This window comes from Polistes fuscatus, unplaced genomic scaffold, assembly GCF_010416935.1.
Source record: "Polistes fuscatus isolate 324 unplaced genomic scaffold, CU_Pfus_HIC Scaffold5, whole genome shotgun sequence".
Lineage (NCBI taxonomy): Eukaryota > Metazoa > Arthropoda > Insecta > Hymenoptera > Vespidae > Polistes > Polistes fuscatus.
The window spans coordinates 5,163,097-5,180,496 of record NW_025113129.1 but is presented as its reverse complement, the minus strand read 5'-3'; the positions used below and the strand labels follow the sequence as shown (position 1 = coordinate 5,180,496).

Here is a 17,400-nt window from a genome sequence, read left to right as displayed (position 1 = left end):
ATATCACATGACAATGTGACACGTGATAACATTGCTTTCGCTTAATATAAGATTTCGTATAACTTCAAAACAAGATTAATCGAACTTACGATCTATCTGTTCTTCTTGATAAAATTAGCCTTCGAAGACAACAAGATAAATAATCTTCTTCATCTAATGGACTTGTTTAATAAAAATTAAAAAGATAGCTTAATATAAGAGAATTGTTATTTGTTTAACTTTAATAAATCATACAAAAATATTACAGTAAAAATTCGTGTTAAAAGTTTGATTTTAAAAGACTACTTGGAATGAAACATAACCGAGTATAAGTATTGAATTTTGCAGAACGTTTTTTGGTAATTTTAAATATCTTAAATATGTAATAAATTTTATAAAAAATTTAACAATCACACACAAAAAAATAAATTAAAATAAAGATACATTTGATTTTTTGAAGAAAAGTTTTGATTTTTGGAGAGAATATTTTGTAAAGACATATAACCATGTAGTTTAATAATATCAAATTTGTACTAATGTTTCCTTGCAAGTTGTAAGATCCGCATAATGAGCTTTCGAAGTCACCATATGCACGATAAAAGGTGCAGAGTGAGAGGATGGGTAAGCTTCAATCGGATGTGCTTATATCGATCCCTCAAAGATTAAGATTAAAACTTAGCCAAGTTCCTACTTGCTTCTTCGCTTAGAAACGCGAGAATGAAACTTTCTTACTCTTGCTCGAGAAATGGAAAGCTTTTGGAAAGCTAAATGAAATTTATTGTCCCGATGACGTTAATAAGAATGTGTCGTTGACCGACATAAAATGCATTGATACACTATTTTGAAATAAATTGTTGCTTGTCTTCTCTCTCTCTCTCTCTCTCTCTCATAATCAGTTTAAACAACCCTCCAACGCCTACATTTGTTTGACTTTTTTAGCTGGTAATTATTACTGATATTTATGTTCGTTATTATTTAAGATGTTGTTACTATTATATTATTAACTTATACATATATTATATATTATTTAATCTCTTTGTTTAACAACCCACCGCACGACTACTCAATTAATACAAATACAATAAATACTACATATATAAATATCATTATATATAAATTAGCATTAAATTTAATACATTAAATTATTAAATTATAAATATTATTTTAATATATTTTAAAGAAAGAAAGTTTATATCGTAAAAAGGAAAAACCAATGGTAAACATACTTTCATTTCTTAGCTATGAGCTGAAAAAAATAAATTAACTATTACTCTACTATATGATTTTTATATTTCTAATATTATTTAAATTACTGTCAGAATCTTGCCAACGTTTGTGTGTTAAACGGTAAGATAAGAACAAAAAAGCAAAATATCTTGGTATGCAAACAGAAGAAGTTTATTTCAATAATTTCGTTATATGTTAATTAATACATGATCACGATACGTGCTTTATACCATACTCCTCATTCACTCGGTTTCCCTATTTCTACCCTAGTCGCGCTTTTCCCCACTCCTCTGTCAAATCTGTCCGAACCAATCACTTTTTTGCACGCTACATTACAATATTTATTATATAAATCTTATATTTTATTTTTTTGGTTATCCGTTTTTTTTGTTTTTTATATAATCGTGTAAAAATATGTGATAGATAAATGATTAAAGTTAAAATGAGTAACATTGATCATTTTTATTCATAAAAACCATGATTATACAACTTAAAAGTAAATTTAACTAGTAAGCGGTCTTTACCGGATATCTACTCAGACCAATGCAGCTGACAAGAGTTCGATGTCAAGGGGTTATCAATAGATTCATGTGTGGTATGCTACTCTTACTCTTAATTATACTGATAGCTATACGTCAAAGTCTTTGTGGTTGTATTACACATGTTGCTACTCTTTGAGTACAATTTTGTCTACATATTTGATTAAACCTTTTGCCGTTTCAAGAAGCATTGCTAATACCTGCATACGTGAACCTTTCTTCTAAATAATATAACAAAGCGTTAGAATCGTAAATTGTTTAAAATCACGTAGCTATAATACATTTGTTTTCGTTAGATTTAGAACAGTAGACAGTTACACAGATAACTGATTTATTCATTGAAAAGATAACAAGTTTATGAATTTATTTGTATGCATTTGTGTTTTTGTGGTGTGTGTATGTATTTTTTCTATCTTTTTCTAACGTAAGAGTTTATACGTGTGTGTGTGTATGAACGGTGACCAATGAAATTCGATCGATCACTTTTATGTATACTCTTCCTACGTATATTTTTCTATGTATTTGTAAACACACACATACGTAAACGTTGACGGAGACAGTAAAGTGAGAAAGTGTATGAAAAAAAAAAAAAGAAAAGAAAAAGAAGAAAATTCAAGATAGATCTTTCAAGGAAAAAAGAAACGTGCGAAGAGAAACATCATCAAAGAAATAGGAAAGGGTAAAATTAAGAAGAGGAAAAAGAAAAAAATAGGAAAAAGAGATACTTGCGTAAAGGCATATAAACGAACAAAACCCGAGTGATCGATCGTAGAACGTCTGAAAAAGGGAGAAAAGGGTTCGAATGGATAAAAAGTAAAGAAAAAATAACAAACAATAGGATTTGCGACAAAATGGAAGAGACAGACTTCAGCTAAAAAGTTGTTTTTTTTTAATTAAACGGAACACTATTGTTTTTACATATTTATTCTTTTAAAAGGAACAAATTATTAACTCAGTGCACACTTTGACATTTTCCTTTTTTTTATATTACTCGTAGAAAAATCATTTTTTTTAGCAGTTTTATATAAAATTTCTATAATGATAATAATAGATTGAGATATAAATTTATGATTTTTTTTAAGAATATATTTTACAATTATATTTTTAATGGTACACTTTCATTAGAAAAATTCTGAACATTTTATTTCGAGAAAAAAGATTTTGTTATTCTTTTTAGGTCAAACAAATGAATGTTTTTAAGATCAAACGTAGGTGGACATATATTTGACATTTTCTGTTTAGGCCAGTAACGATGGCCTAACATCGACTTTTCAGCTAAACGCCTGCATATTTGACCTAAGGGTAAGTTGACGACGCTGAATCGAATGGTGCTAATTTTATTTAAATCTGATCCCGAGGTTTGAGAAAAAGGGTAAAAAAGGGTAAGATATGGACTTATCTTAGAATCTAGGCATTTAATCGAAAAAAGTTTCAAACAAAGTTGTAGAGAATTGAAAAATACATACAAAAATGTTCTATGGTTTATCTTCGTATCTGCAAAAAAACGAGAAAAAGTGGTCAAAGTAATTGTAAGAGTGGGGAAGCAAGTATCGCCCCTCTGTCGCTTTTTACACGCGAGCGAGCTAGTTGCGTGCGAGCGTCCGTGTGCACTAAACACAAACGAAGGATCTTCGGCAATCTTCGAGACTCTCGGTCTTGAATGAAAGTGCGAGTGAGAGAAAAAACCAATATGTATTTCTCTCTTTTTATTTGTTCATGCGATAACGAGTATTTTGCTTTGGCCATCGATTGTTGAGCGTTCTGTATACGAGTGCGAGTGAGACAAAAACTGATATTTCTCTTTTTATTTTTTTTCACTCGGTAGCGAGAATTTTACGCTTGGCCATCGTTGCGTCGAGCGTTTGTATATCTATATCGATATAATCGTATAAGCGCGGCATTTTTAAATCGAATCTTGATGCTTAAGGCACACCGTTTCTTTATTTATTGTCAAAAATAATGAACCTTGTATAAAAAAAAATAATTCATTTTAACAGAAACTATTATTATTAGTTGAGAGTAAAAAATAATGAATTAATTTTGTGTCTCGCCATAAAATTAATTAGAATAATTAATTGATATAAATTCTTTGCCTCACAAAAATTAATTGTATATCAAATTGAATACATATTGAAAAAGAAGAATTTATATCTGCACATAAAATAATTCAAGATATACAGGAACGATATTCTAAAACGTGGAATTTATTTTTGTCTATACATAATTTTAATCCATTTTATTATGGTTATAAGAAAACAGTAATGCATTTTTATTCCATGAAAATGTATGAAAAAAAAAATTGAATAATTATCAAGTGGTGCGTTAGCGTAACTAGTAACGTCTTCGCTTCTCGCGCTGGGTATTTAACGTTCGATTCTTTGTGGCGGAATTATTTTTTTTATAAGTTTTTCTATCCTTAACAAGGAGACGGTCAGTGAGTCCCACCTCAGATTTTTTTTTAATTTTGCACTAACGATATAAATTTATTAAGAAATCAACATTATTACTCGAGTAATAAAGTTACTAATTATAAATTAAATAATCCAATAAATAACAAAAATTAATTTTTAACGTGCCGAAACGAGATATTTTAGGATGATATTTACAGGGTGAATTTGTAATTTGGGTAATAAATCTTCTTTTATTTGTGAGGGTGTAAAAAAATTTATTGCTTTTAATTTTTTTGTAATAATTTCAATTTTTTTCTATATATAGAAATTAGGAAAAGTAAAAATAATTTATATAACCTAAGGATAGAAAAAATTATAAAAAAATAATTCCCCCACAAAGAATCGAACGTTAATAACCAGCGCGAGAAGCAAAGACGTTACTACTTACGCTAAAGCAACACTTGATAATAGCTCACTTTATTTCGTACATTTCTTAATACTTCGAAGATGAATCAGAATGCATTACTGTTTTCTTATAACATAATAAAAATGGATTAAAATTATGTATAGACAAAAATAAATTCCACGTTTTTAGAATATCGTTTCCTGTATATCTTGAATTAATTTTATGTGCAGATATAAAATTCTTCTTTTTCAAATATGTATTCAATTTGATATACAAATTAATTTTGTGAGGCAAAGATTTATATCAATTAATTATTCTAATTAATTTTATGGCGAGACACAAAATTAATTCATTATTTTACTCTCAACTAAATAATAATAGTTTCTGTTAAAATGAATTATTTTTTTTTATACAAGGTTCATTATTTTGACAATAAATAAAGAAACGGTGTGCCTTAAGCATCAAGATTCGATTTAAAATGCCGCGCTTATACGTCGATATATAGAGATACAGAACGCTCGACGCACGATGGCCAAGCGTAAAATTCTCGCTACCGAGTGAAAAAAAAAAGAGAAATATCAGTTTATTGTCTCACTCGCACTCGTATACAGAACGCTCAACAATCGATGGCCAAAGCAAAAATACTCGTTATCGCATGAACAAATAAAAAGAGAGAAATACATATTGGTTTGTTCTCTCACTCGCACTTTCATTCAAGACCGAGAGTCTCGAAGATTGCCGAAGATCCTTCGTTTGTGTTTAGTGCACACGGACGCTCGCACGCAACTAGCTCGCTCGCGTGTAAAAAGCGACAGAGGGGCGATACTTGCTTCCCCACTCTTACAATTACTTTGACCACTTTTTCTCGTTTATTTTTGCAGATACGAAGATAAACCATAGAACATTTTTGTATGTATTTTTCAATTCTCTACAACTTTTGTTTGAAACTTTTTTCGATTAAATGTCTAGATTCTAAGATAAGGCTATATTTTACCCTTTTTTACCCTTTTCCATAAGATGCCGGTTGCTGATTTATTATAATTAGCACCATTTGATTCAGCGTCGTCAACTTTCCCTTAGGTCAAATTTTGAAGCTGTTAGTAAAAAAGGTCGATGTTTGGCCCTCGTTGACTGGCCTATAAATGCGTAACGCTTACGCGATGAGAAATTCAATTTTCTTTTATTATCAATTAAATTACGAATTAAAATTATCAAGAATAAAACATACTATTTACAAAAGCCTCTTGATATATTTTGATCTATATAACGTAATCGTTTATACAGTGATCTTACTCTTATCTCCTGATTTCGAGCATGTTTCGTGACGTATGTATACCTAATAGAACTGCATTCCTAAATAGAATTATAATGTGATTAATATATATTATATAATTACATGTACGTAGTTTGTTATATTAGAGTACCTAAAATATTTGCCAATGCATTAAAAAAATTTAAAGATAATAACTGAATTTTCGATTTTCAAAATTGTTAACATTTAATAATAAAAGTAATAATTATTATTTGTTTTTTATTATTAACAATTCTTTTCATTTGAACGCAATAATTTGTTCGTTGTTGCATATTCAAAATGTTTAAAATTATGATATAAATAAATATAATGACCTATTCGAGTAATCGTAAAAAAGCCACATATGTTCCTGAGAAGGGGCTGAAGTTTGAAAAGAAATAAATTTAATTGTAAGAATTAAGGAATCATATCTTTTTTAATATTGCTTATTAAATGAAATGAAAACGTACACCTACAATAAGCGTTAACAATCGTATTAATCGTATTATAATATATTTTCCGAATCGGGAACATACAAATTTTCTATTATTAGACTTAATGGATAACGAACAATAGTAGAAATAAATGTGAGTTTCACGCAAACATTTGGTGTTACAAGAGTAAGGTAGACGTCAGAAATCGTTTCGTTGAATATCGTAATGTAAATTATTCCATGTAGATTAATTCTACAGAATAACAATGGTATTAGAAGCTTTATCTGATGAATAAAAATTATAGAAGAAGAATTGAAAAGTCGAGCTCGTTACATTTTCTCGTGTTTTAATGTCATTTGTGAAATTACATTTAATTGTACTTTATGTTCATACAGAAAAGAATTTAGAAAATGATTAATATAATTTTATAATCCTGTTTTCATTTTCTTTGCAATTCCTTTTACAAATCAATAAAATAATGTTGCTTGTTTGAATTTCTGTGTGTGTATATGCGTGCAAGTATAGTAGTTCACAATTGGGTTTGTTTTTTACTATCTACTTTTTCTTTTTCTTTTCTTATATTTTTTTGTGGATATCAACGTAAAGAGAGAAGGGAAAGTCTCAAGGGAGAGATTTTCCACCAATGTCCTTTCCCTGTTTCAATGTTTCATAGAATATATTTACTTTTTATTTCCCACTAGTATATAACTAATTTATCACTTTTCTTTTTTACAAATCTTTCAACGTCTATTTAATAATGTCAACAATAGTAACTACAATACGCTTATCTAAATGTAATATAAATACATTAAAAAAAAAAAATAAATAAAAAATACAAAAAAAAGAAACACAAACTGCAATAAAAATGATTGAAAAGAAAAAACCCGATATATAGGAAAGGTAAAAAAGAAGAAATATCAAAAAACGAGAGAAAGAAAGATAGACGGATAAAAATATATGTATGTACTACAGGCTTAAAAATCACTGAAATAACAAGGACGCGCAAGGACGAGTGTCAACGAGCGTAGAGTATTTAAAAAAAAAAATAATAATAAGGAAAGGAAATTAAAACGAACGTGACGTGTAAATCAGGATGCATTAAAACGTACATTAATCGAAGGTATATACGATTCGTAATAAACGAATATTTCTTATCAGAGAGAAATAAAGAGAGGGAAAGAGAGAGAGAGAGAGAGGTTGTAATCAGTGATATCGATCTACTCAAAGGAACTTTCACGAGTCAGCTTTTATAGTCCAGTCAACGCGGGCCAAACACGGAACTTTTTTACTAACAGCTTCAAAATTTGATCTAAGGGTAAGTTGACGACGCTGAATCGAATGGTGCTAATTTTTTTGATCTGAGTGGTGCCGTTTTTGAGAAAAAGGGTAAAAAAGGATAAAAATTAGTAAAAAATGGCTTTATCTTAGAATCTAGGCATTTAATCGAAAAACGTTTCAAACAAAAGTTGTAAAGAATTAAAATATACATAAAAATGTTCTATGAGTTATCTTCGTATTTTCAAAAATAAGCGAATAAAATTGGATTGAAGATGGGAAAATAATTGTAAGAGTGGGGAAGCAAGTCCCGCCTCTCAGTCGGCTTTTACACGCGAGCGGGCTAGTGTGCGTGCGAGCGTCCGTGTGCACTAATACAAACGAAGGATCTTCGGCAATCTTCGGGACTCTCGGTCTTGAATGAAAGTGCGAGTGAGAGAACAAACCAATATTTCTCTCTTTTTATTTATCATGCGATAACGAGTATTATTGTCCTTGGCCATCGATTGTTGAGCGTTCTGATATTTCTCTTTTTATATTTTTTCTTTCGGTAGCCAGAATTTTACGTCTTGGACATCGAGCGTCGAGCGTTTTGTATATCTATATATATCGGCGTATAAGCGCGGCATTTTTAAATCGAATCTTGATGCTTATGGCACGCCGTTTCTTTATTTATTGTCAAAAATAATGAACTTTGAGTAAAAAAAAAATAATTCATTTTAGCAGAAATTATTATTATTTAGTGGAGAGTAAAAATAATGAATTAATTTTGTGCTTTACCATAAAATTAATTAGAATAATTAATTGATATAAATTCTTTGCCTCACAAAAATTTATTAGTTTATCAAATTAAATACATATTTGAAAAGAAGAATTTTATATTCACACATAAATTAATTCAAGATATATATGAAAAGATATTCTAAAAACGTGGAATTTATTTTTTGTCTATACATAATTTTAATTCATTTTTATGTTATAAGAAAACAGTAATGCATTCTGATTCATCTTCGAGGTCTTAAGAATTGTACGAAAAAAATTGAGCAATTATCGAGTGGTGCGTTAGCGTAAGTAGTAACGTCTTCGCTTCTCGCGCTGGTTTATTAACGTTCGATTCTTCGTGGGGGAATTATTTTTTATAAGTTTTTCTATCCTTAACAAGGAGACGGTCAGTGAGAGCCACCTCAGATTTTTTTCAAATTTTGCACTAACGATATAAAATTTATTAAGAAATCAACATTATTACGCGAGTAATAAATTACTAATTATAAATTAAATAATATCCAATAAATAACAAAAATTAATTTTTAACGTGCCGAAACGAGACATTTTTTAGGATGATATTTACAGGATGAATTTGTAATTTAAGTAATAAATCTTCCTTTATTTGTGCAAGATGTAAAAAAATTTATTGCTTTTAATTTTTTTGTAATAATTTTAATTTTTTTCTATATATAATTAGAAATTAGGAAATGTAAAAATAATTTATATAACGTAAGGATAGAAAAATTTATAAAAAAATAATTCCCCCACGAAGAATCGAACGTTAATAAACCAGCGCGAGAAGCGAAGACGTTACTACTTACGCTAACGCACCACTCGATAATTGCTCAATTTATTTCGTACAATTCTTAAGACTTCAAAGATGAATCGGAATGCATTACTGTTTTCTTATAACATAATAAAAATGAATTAAAATTATGTATAGACAAAAAATAAATTCCACGTTTTTAGAATATCCTTTCATATATATCTTGAATTAATTTTATGTGTGGATACAAAATTCTTCTTTTTCAAATATGTATTTAGTTTGATACACTTATAAATTTTTACGAGACAAAAACTCAGTAATTTAAAATTTTATAAAATACATAATTTAATAGGAAAAATATTTAAATTTTAAATTTCGTCTTAAAGAGAATACGTATTCAATTTGATATACAAATAAATTTTTGTGAGGCAAAGAATTTATATCAATTAATTAATCTAATTAATTTTATGGCGAGGCACAAAATTAATTCATTATTTTTACTCTCAACTAAATAATAATAGTTTCTGCTAAAATGAATTATTTTTTTTTTACTCAAAGTTCATTATTTTTGACAATAAATAAAGAAACGGCGTGCCATAAGCATCAAGATTCGATTTAAAAATGCCGCGCTTATACGCCGATATATATAGATATACAAAACGCTCGACGCTCGATGTCCAAGACGTAAAATTCTGGCTACCGAAAGAAAAAATATAAAAAGAGAAATATCAGAACGCTCAACAATCGATGGCCAAGGACAATAATACTCGTTATCGCATGATAAATAAAAAGAGAGAAATATTGGTTTGTTCTCTCACTCGCACTTTCATTCAAGACCGAGAGTCCCGAAGATTGCCGAAGATCCTTCGTTTGTGTATTAGTGCACACGGACGCTCGCACGCACACTAGCCCGCTCGCGTGTAAAAGCCGACTGAGAGGCGGGACTTGCTTCCCCACTCTTACAATTATTTTCCCATCTTCAATCCATTTTTATTCGCTTATTTTTGAAAATACGAAGATAACTCATAGAACATTTTTTATGTATATTTTAATTCTCTACAACTTTTGTTTGAAACGTTTTTCGATTAAATGCCTAGATTCTAAGATAAAGCCATTTTTTACCAATTTTTATCCTTTTTTACCCTTTTTCTCAAAAACGGCACCACTCAGATCAAAAAAATTAGCACCATTCGATTCAGCGTCGTCAACTTACCCTTAGATCAAGTTTTCACCTTCTTTCCTGAGATCGAGGAAAACGGCTGAGTTTTCCAGTCCCGTTGACTGGACTATAAATATATATTTATAAAAGCATGGAAAAGTATCTCGAGTTTGAATTTTTTTATTTAATATAACAACATCAATTTTATTATTTAATAAATATTATTATTATTATTATTATTATTATTATTATTATTATTATTATTATTATTATTATTATTATTATAACTCTCGCAAGAGAGCGTCCACTATTTCCAACTCGTATATTAATTATGATATACGAATTGTAATATTTAAAAAAAAATATATATATATATATAATAATAAAAAACTAAAAAATAATGATTAAATAATCCTAGAATAAATGGAAAATTTGTTAAAATTTGTTCAGACAGATAGAAGAAAAAACAATTGAAAAATATATTATTTGATTTAGTTTTCGGGATGTATGACGTCTCAATGTAACCTTTAAAATATTATTTTTCATTTATTCTGGGATATTCTATGAATATACGTGTATGTATATATGTATATGTATATGAGTGCACGTTAATCAATATTATTTCATTGACTTTTTTCCTCATTGTTTTTGATCATTTATGAATTTTTAAAAGAATTACTATATCCGTATTGATTACTTTCCCTTGCAAGTTTGATAGCAAGAGCAGCAACAATTCGTAATTCGACTTACAATTAGAATCCTATACTTCATATTTCTGACAGAGAAGAGGCCAATCGTGATCATTTTAAATCGAATATATGACCATTTCAAAACTATGGCATATATGTGGTATTATATGTGTATAAATGAGCGCGTGCGTGTCCTAGATATATACGTGGCGTGTGCTTTTATTCTCTACCATTGTTCCTATCTATCTTCGTCTCTATTATCCTTTCTGCAAATCTTTACTCCTTTCTATCTAACTCAATTAATTGGACTACGCAAAGAAATACTGATTTATTAAATTTAATAACCAAAAAGAGATCATTTACGGATGATCGATTATCTTTCTTTTTTTAAATGACTACAAATCATTACTCCTTTTTTTGTAGCCTACAATTTTACTTTTATCTTCTTTTTTTCCCCTCACGAAGAAATAGATTTAATCAAAATTAATAAAGAATTGTGAAAAATGCGGTGGTAAAAAATTCTACTAGCTTAAGAAGTTAAACGTTTAACTTTCTTCGGTCTAATTACAGAATTTTCTTTTTATTACGATTTTCCAAAACTTCGCGTTAGTTAGTTGAAAGTACGCTTTTCTATTATTCAACAGTTTTATCGATTATTCGTCGTTTTAATCAATTTCTCGTCGGATATATCGATTTATTTTTATCGTTTAACTTGGAAAGTTTTTTACAAATAATGAATATCATTCTAAATCATTTATATGATCAAATAATTAATAAAAAGGAAAAAAGAATTACTTTAAATAACATTTAATAAAATAATTTAAAATAAATATGAAAAAATGTTGATTAAATGTTTTAATAAAAGAAAATATTTTTAAATTTAGATGTACAATTAAAATGGTTTCTTTTTATCGAAACCCAGAAAATATTATCTTTCATAATATAAATCAAATAGTATCACAGATATTTGTACGTACAGTGATATCCAATTCAGAAAAATTTAAGTTGAATTTACTATGAAATCCGGGGTTTCGTTTAACATACGACTTCCATATAACACTATATGAATTAAACGTGTTATTGGAGGACTACTTATATTTATTGCTAGATATGTGTCACGTCTTTTCTCCAGTGTATCGATAGCTAGAACCAAAGTAAAGAGTAAAGAAATAAATTGCCGAGGGCCAATTAGCTACTTCTACGGGGAAACCATTTTACTTCTTTTTAAACTCCACAGTTTTATTTTACTACGAAAAAAACAAAATATATAAAAATATAAAGAAATTATCGAGTTATTTTCTTTCAAAAAATTTTTTGGATTTTAAATTTTACGCCTTTTCAGTTAAATCGTTGTATTTAAACAACGTAAAAAGTTTATATATATATATAATAAAATATTAAAGTATTTTAATATTTCATATTAATTTAAATATTTTCTAATTATTTTATATATTTAAAAAACATAATTTGTTTATTAAAATATTTTGTATATGTTTACTGTTATTATTAGAATTGTTATGTTATTATCATTATTTTATTTAAATCGAAAACATTAATTCTATTAAAACTAAAAGATTCACCATACTACATTTTTAAAAACAAAATTTGTTTTTATTAAACATTTTTGTATACATATTATATTATTATTATAATTTTATTTAAATCATAAAATTCAAAAAAAATAAACTATTCTTACACCCCTATAGAATGATAAAAATTTTTCATTTGCCATAGAATTATCAAAATATGAAATTAGGTAATAAATAAGAGTAGACGCGTAACATTTGAATTGGAAATAGTTAAATGAGATTTCTTCAAATTTCCTTCGATCCCCATGGAAAAAGAAAAGAAGGAGAAGGAGGCAATGGTGGTGGTGTATTTATAAGAAAACGATCTAAAAGAATGTTCTTTTTATGTTCACTCGAAGAACACTGTCGAATAGGTAGAATTAATGGCTCGTGGATTTACGATTTAAAGGGATCTGCCGCCAAAGTGGGGAACATTTAGACGAGGCCATATTTTCTCTTTCTTTCGAAAACCTCATACAGTAAGGTGAAAAATAATAAAATAAAATGAAAAAAAAATAAGAAAATAAAAAGAGAAAGAAGAAAGAAAGAAAGAGAGAGATTAGAGAAAACCCTATGAATAAACGGCAATGGCTGCGATGTTGAATATTAAAACTGTTGAGTTTTTTTCATTATTCTTCTTCTTCTTCTTCTTCATGTTCTACGATCTACTTGTTCTACTTCTCTTTCTTCTTTTACAACCATTACTTACTTTACATTATCAATATAATTCAAAAAGTCTCTTTTTCAGTTTGAACTTTTGATAACGTGCAAAAAAAAAAGTTACACGAATTTGAACTTCTTCATACTTTTTTTTCCCCACCCACTCTTCCATGTTTTTTTCTTTTTTTTTCTAGCAACAACTTTGGATTTCTTCCTCTTACTTTTTTTTCCTTACTTCTCCTTTTCTTTTCTTTTTTTTTCCCTCTTTTTTTCGAAAGATGATGTCCCATTGTCATTCGAGAATCGTACGAGCAACTTACAGGCGCGATACAAGAAAGCAGCATTGCTGAGCAATAAAACTCGAAGCTGGGATCGAACGTGATCGGCATTGAATTGAAAGTGGCAATGGAAGGTGAACCTTATGTCGTTGCACCTATCTTTTTCTGTCTATGTCTTTCCCTTTCTTTTTTAATAACACGATCTCTCTCTCTCTCTCTCTCTCTTTCTCTCTCTCTCTCTCTTTCTTTCTCTCTCTCTCTTTCTTTCTCTCTCTCTCTCTCTTTCTTTCTCTCTCTCTCTCTCTCTCTTTCTTTCTCTCTCTCTCGGAAATAACATTTTATACATAAAATATTATTGATTTAATAATAATAAACTATTTTGTGTGTGTTTCTCTACGACATGGGTTATGGATATTTTTATTATTTCATATATTAATACTAAATTAATGTTTATGACAACGTTGTTTTAGAATTTATTATAATAACGTAATTGAACCAGTAATTATGACAATGGACTAAGTGAAAAAACATTTGAAAAATGAATTTTATAATTTATTTCATATTATAAAATAAATTTGTATAATTTTTTTTACTTAAGCTACTATTATAATTATCCGACACAATTATTGTATGCATGCATGTGCGTGAAATAATATTTTTTTAAATTTTTGCACGATTTCCATATTCAACAAGATACTTAGAAAGAATATTTCCCTTGAAGAGTGTAAGCTGCACAAGCAAAACGATTAATCATTATTACGAGGTATTAGATCTAAGGGGCAGAGATCTTGAAAAATGATACTCATATAATTTCACCTGTGTCTGAGCCAGAAGACGTAAAATATCTTTTGAACGAAAATGTAAAATTATTTTTTCCCTTTAAAATGTTTTTTTTTTAAATAAAAATTCCTATTTTCATTTTAAAGTATTATTTTGACTGTAAAGAATAAATAATTGTTTATCATCATAAAATTATTTTAAATTTAATACGATAAATTTAAATTAATTAGTTAATATCTACAGTGTTACTGTAATAGAATTATAGTAGGAATTAGTATTGGTGAAAGAACGACAAATCGCAAATACATTTAGATACATGGATCTTAAACTCATCGGTATGCTCGAATTTCTCTGAATAATTGTAAACCTCGAACGTGAGAACTAATATATTAAGACAATTCCAATATTTGATTTATCGAGATTAAATAAGAGAACAAACATTGTGCCAAATCCTAATTTTTTAAATTGAAAGCATAATCCCATGGAATTGACACGTTTTATTTTTATTTTTATTTTATTTTACTATACAAATCTTAATAATATTTTAATCTCTAATAAAAATTACATATACGTAACGTTTACGATGATTTGAATGACCAAGAAAAAAAAATATAAACGTAATGTATACCGGATAAGAAAAATATGATTACGAAAGGTATATAAAAAAAAACAAAGAAATGAAGATAAAGCTGTTTAGACCATAAATATTCATAATTTATATATAATAATAAGATGGTCTGTCCAATTCAACTTACTAAGAGTAACTATCTGTTTCAGGTAACCTAATGGTAATTCTCGTGGTAACGTTTTCCCGTCGCTTACGCAGCATCACGAATTTCTTCTTGGCAAATTTAGCAGTGGCAGACTTTTGCGTCGGTATATTTTGCGTCTACCAAACTCTGATAAATTATTTGATGAATAGTTGGCGATTAGGTAACTTTCTTTGCAAAGTTTATATGTTCGTTCATGCACTTTCATATACGGCAAGTATTCTGATACTGATGGTTGTATGCATCGAGAGATATTTGGCAACGGTACACCCAATGAAATGTAAATCGATGTTAACGAGAAGTCGTTTAAGGGCAGTCATTGGTATCATTTGGATAATAGCAGCATTTTATGCATCACCGAGATTTATTTATTTCGAAACAATAAGCAACGAATTGAGCGACGGTGATGTTGATATCATCTGTGGACCTAATATGAAAAAATACAAAAAACACGTCATCGATGCAGTTAACTTTATCTTCCTTTATCTTCTACCACTCGCATTGATGTCCTATCTCTACACTAAAATTGCTGTACGTCTATGGAGAAGCGGTGTTGCTCTCGGTGGACCTGGCCTAGTAGCAAAAACTAGGAACGGTAGAGTTCAGCATATCCATACTTCCTGCAGGAACGTTCTTAGAACAAGACGTGGTGTCATAAGGTATTCTTCTTATACTTTGAAACATTTTCTTCCTTGAAATACACATACTTTATTTATTCTTATATACACGTATATACAATACAACATTAGGCACCAAAATTCGCTATTGATTGTCTCAATCAATTTTAAACTTATTTTGAAAATTGTTCTTTCTTGTTATTAAAGGATTTTTAAGTTTGTCATTTGTCACACAGTTTAAACGGGATTAAATTATTTTTAGATACAAGTTTTCGAAAAAAAAAGTAATAGATTTGTAAAATTATTTAAAAGTTTTATTCTTTACCTAGAAATGTTCAGCCCATTCACATATGTACTTACTTGTGGGTATGTATCAAGCTCATATATAACTAACCTTCCACATTTCCTTTCTCTTTTTATTTTATTTATCTATCTTATTTTCTTTCTTTTTCTCTGTCTTCTTCTTCGTTGTCTTTTCCTTTATCTTCTTTCTTTTCTATGTCCTTCTTCTTCTTCTTCGTCTTTTCCTTTATTTTCTTTCTTTTCTCTATCTTCTTCTTTTCCTTCTTCTTCTTCGCTTTGTCAAACAAAATTTTTTTAATATTTGACGTTTCTCCAACTCATATAAAGTTCATTTCTTCAAAATGATTAAATCGAAGGCAAATCGTCAATCAATGTGATCGAGTAACCTCCATTTATCTGAACGAATAGAGCATCGATAACGCAATTTACCACGCTATTATTTTCCCCTCTAAACGATGATTTATTTTCGAATTTCATTTCGTTAGAAATCTACGTGGCTTGGAAGAAAACACATGGTCTTTCTTCCAAACTCACAATCAGAGATTTATTTAGAAGTAATATTAAATAAAAATTTTCATTTTTATGGATATACAAATAAATATATGTGTATCAAAATATATACTAATACATGCAAAAATATATTCACATACTTTAGACACGTAGATAAATATTACAAATGTATTTATACGTCATATAGAAAATATTAGGTTACTTCGAAAGTTCGTATCGATTTATAAATAAGTAAATATTCGATATACAAATAAAATAAATATAATATTTTAATTAATAATTTGTATTTACATAAATGTACATAAAATGTGCATTTTAAAAAATAATAAATATATAGATATAAATAGATTTAACATAAACTTTATATAAACCAGTAGTAGTAGAGTAGTTTCAGTTAACAGCCAAGAAAGTAAGGTTGATTTTAGAATTGTTTTTTACTTTTTACGATATAAACTTCCTTGGTTTTTTTTCTTAACGCGACTAACGAGATCTCGGAATAAAAAAAAACGAAATTACTCTCTATTCGTACGAATTACAACTCTATTCTTAAATCAACACAAATTTTCCAAGCCATCCAATATAATATGCATGTGAACGTGAAACTACAATACAATATGAAACTATATTCATGTGTTGCATAAATAAAATATATCTACCTTTAGTTCTGATCATATCCAATATGTGTATCTACATATTATTGTGATATTGTCATAGTTATATTTGTATTTAATTATAAATTGAAAACTAATTTGAAAATCTTATGTATATTTAACAGGATGCTGATTGCTGTAGTAGTACTTTTCGCACTTTGCAATTTACCGCAACAAGTTCGCATAATTTGGCTACACTGGGGTCCAAATTACGACCGAACTTCAAATTTTACAACTCTCCTGACCGTATCGACTTTCTTGATATCTTATACAAATTGCTGTTTGAATCCATTTCTCTATGCCTTCCTATCGCGTAACTTCCGTCAAGGAATGAGAGAATTCCT

At 28.4% G+C, this 17,400-nt stretch overlaps 1 protein-coding gene across 1 annotated transcript in view; it reads left to right on the top strand.

The window, feature by feature from the left end:
- LOC122522467 (trissin receptor) overlaps positions 1-17,400 on the top strand; it is a 107,495-nt gene that overhangs the window by 88,891 nt on the left and 1,204 nt on the right. Inside the window, 2 exon segments of the mRNA XM_043643636.1 lie at positions 14,984-15,635; positions 17,182-17,399. Of these exon segments, the coding sequence (XP_043499571.1) occupies positions 14,984-15,635; positions 17,182-17,399 (870 nt within the window).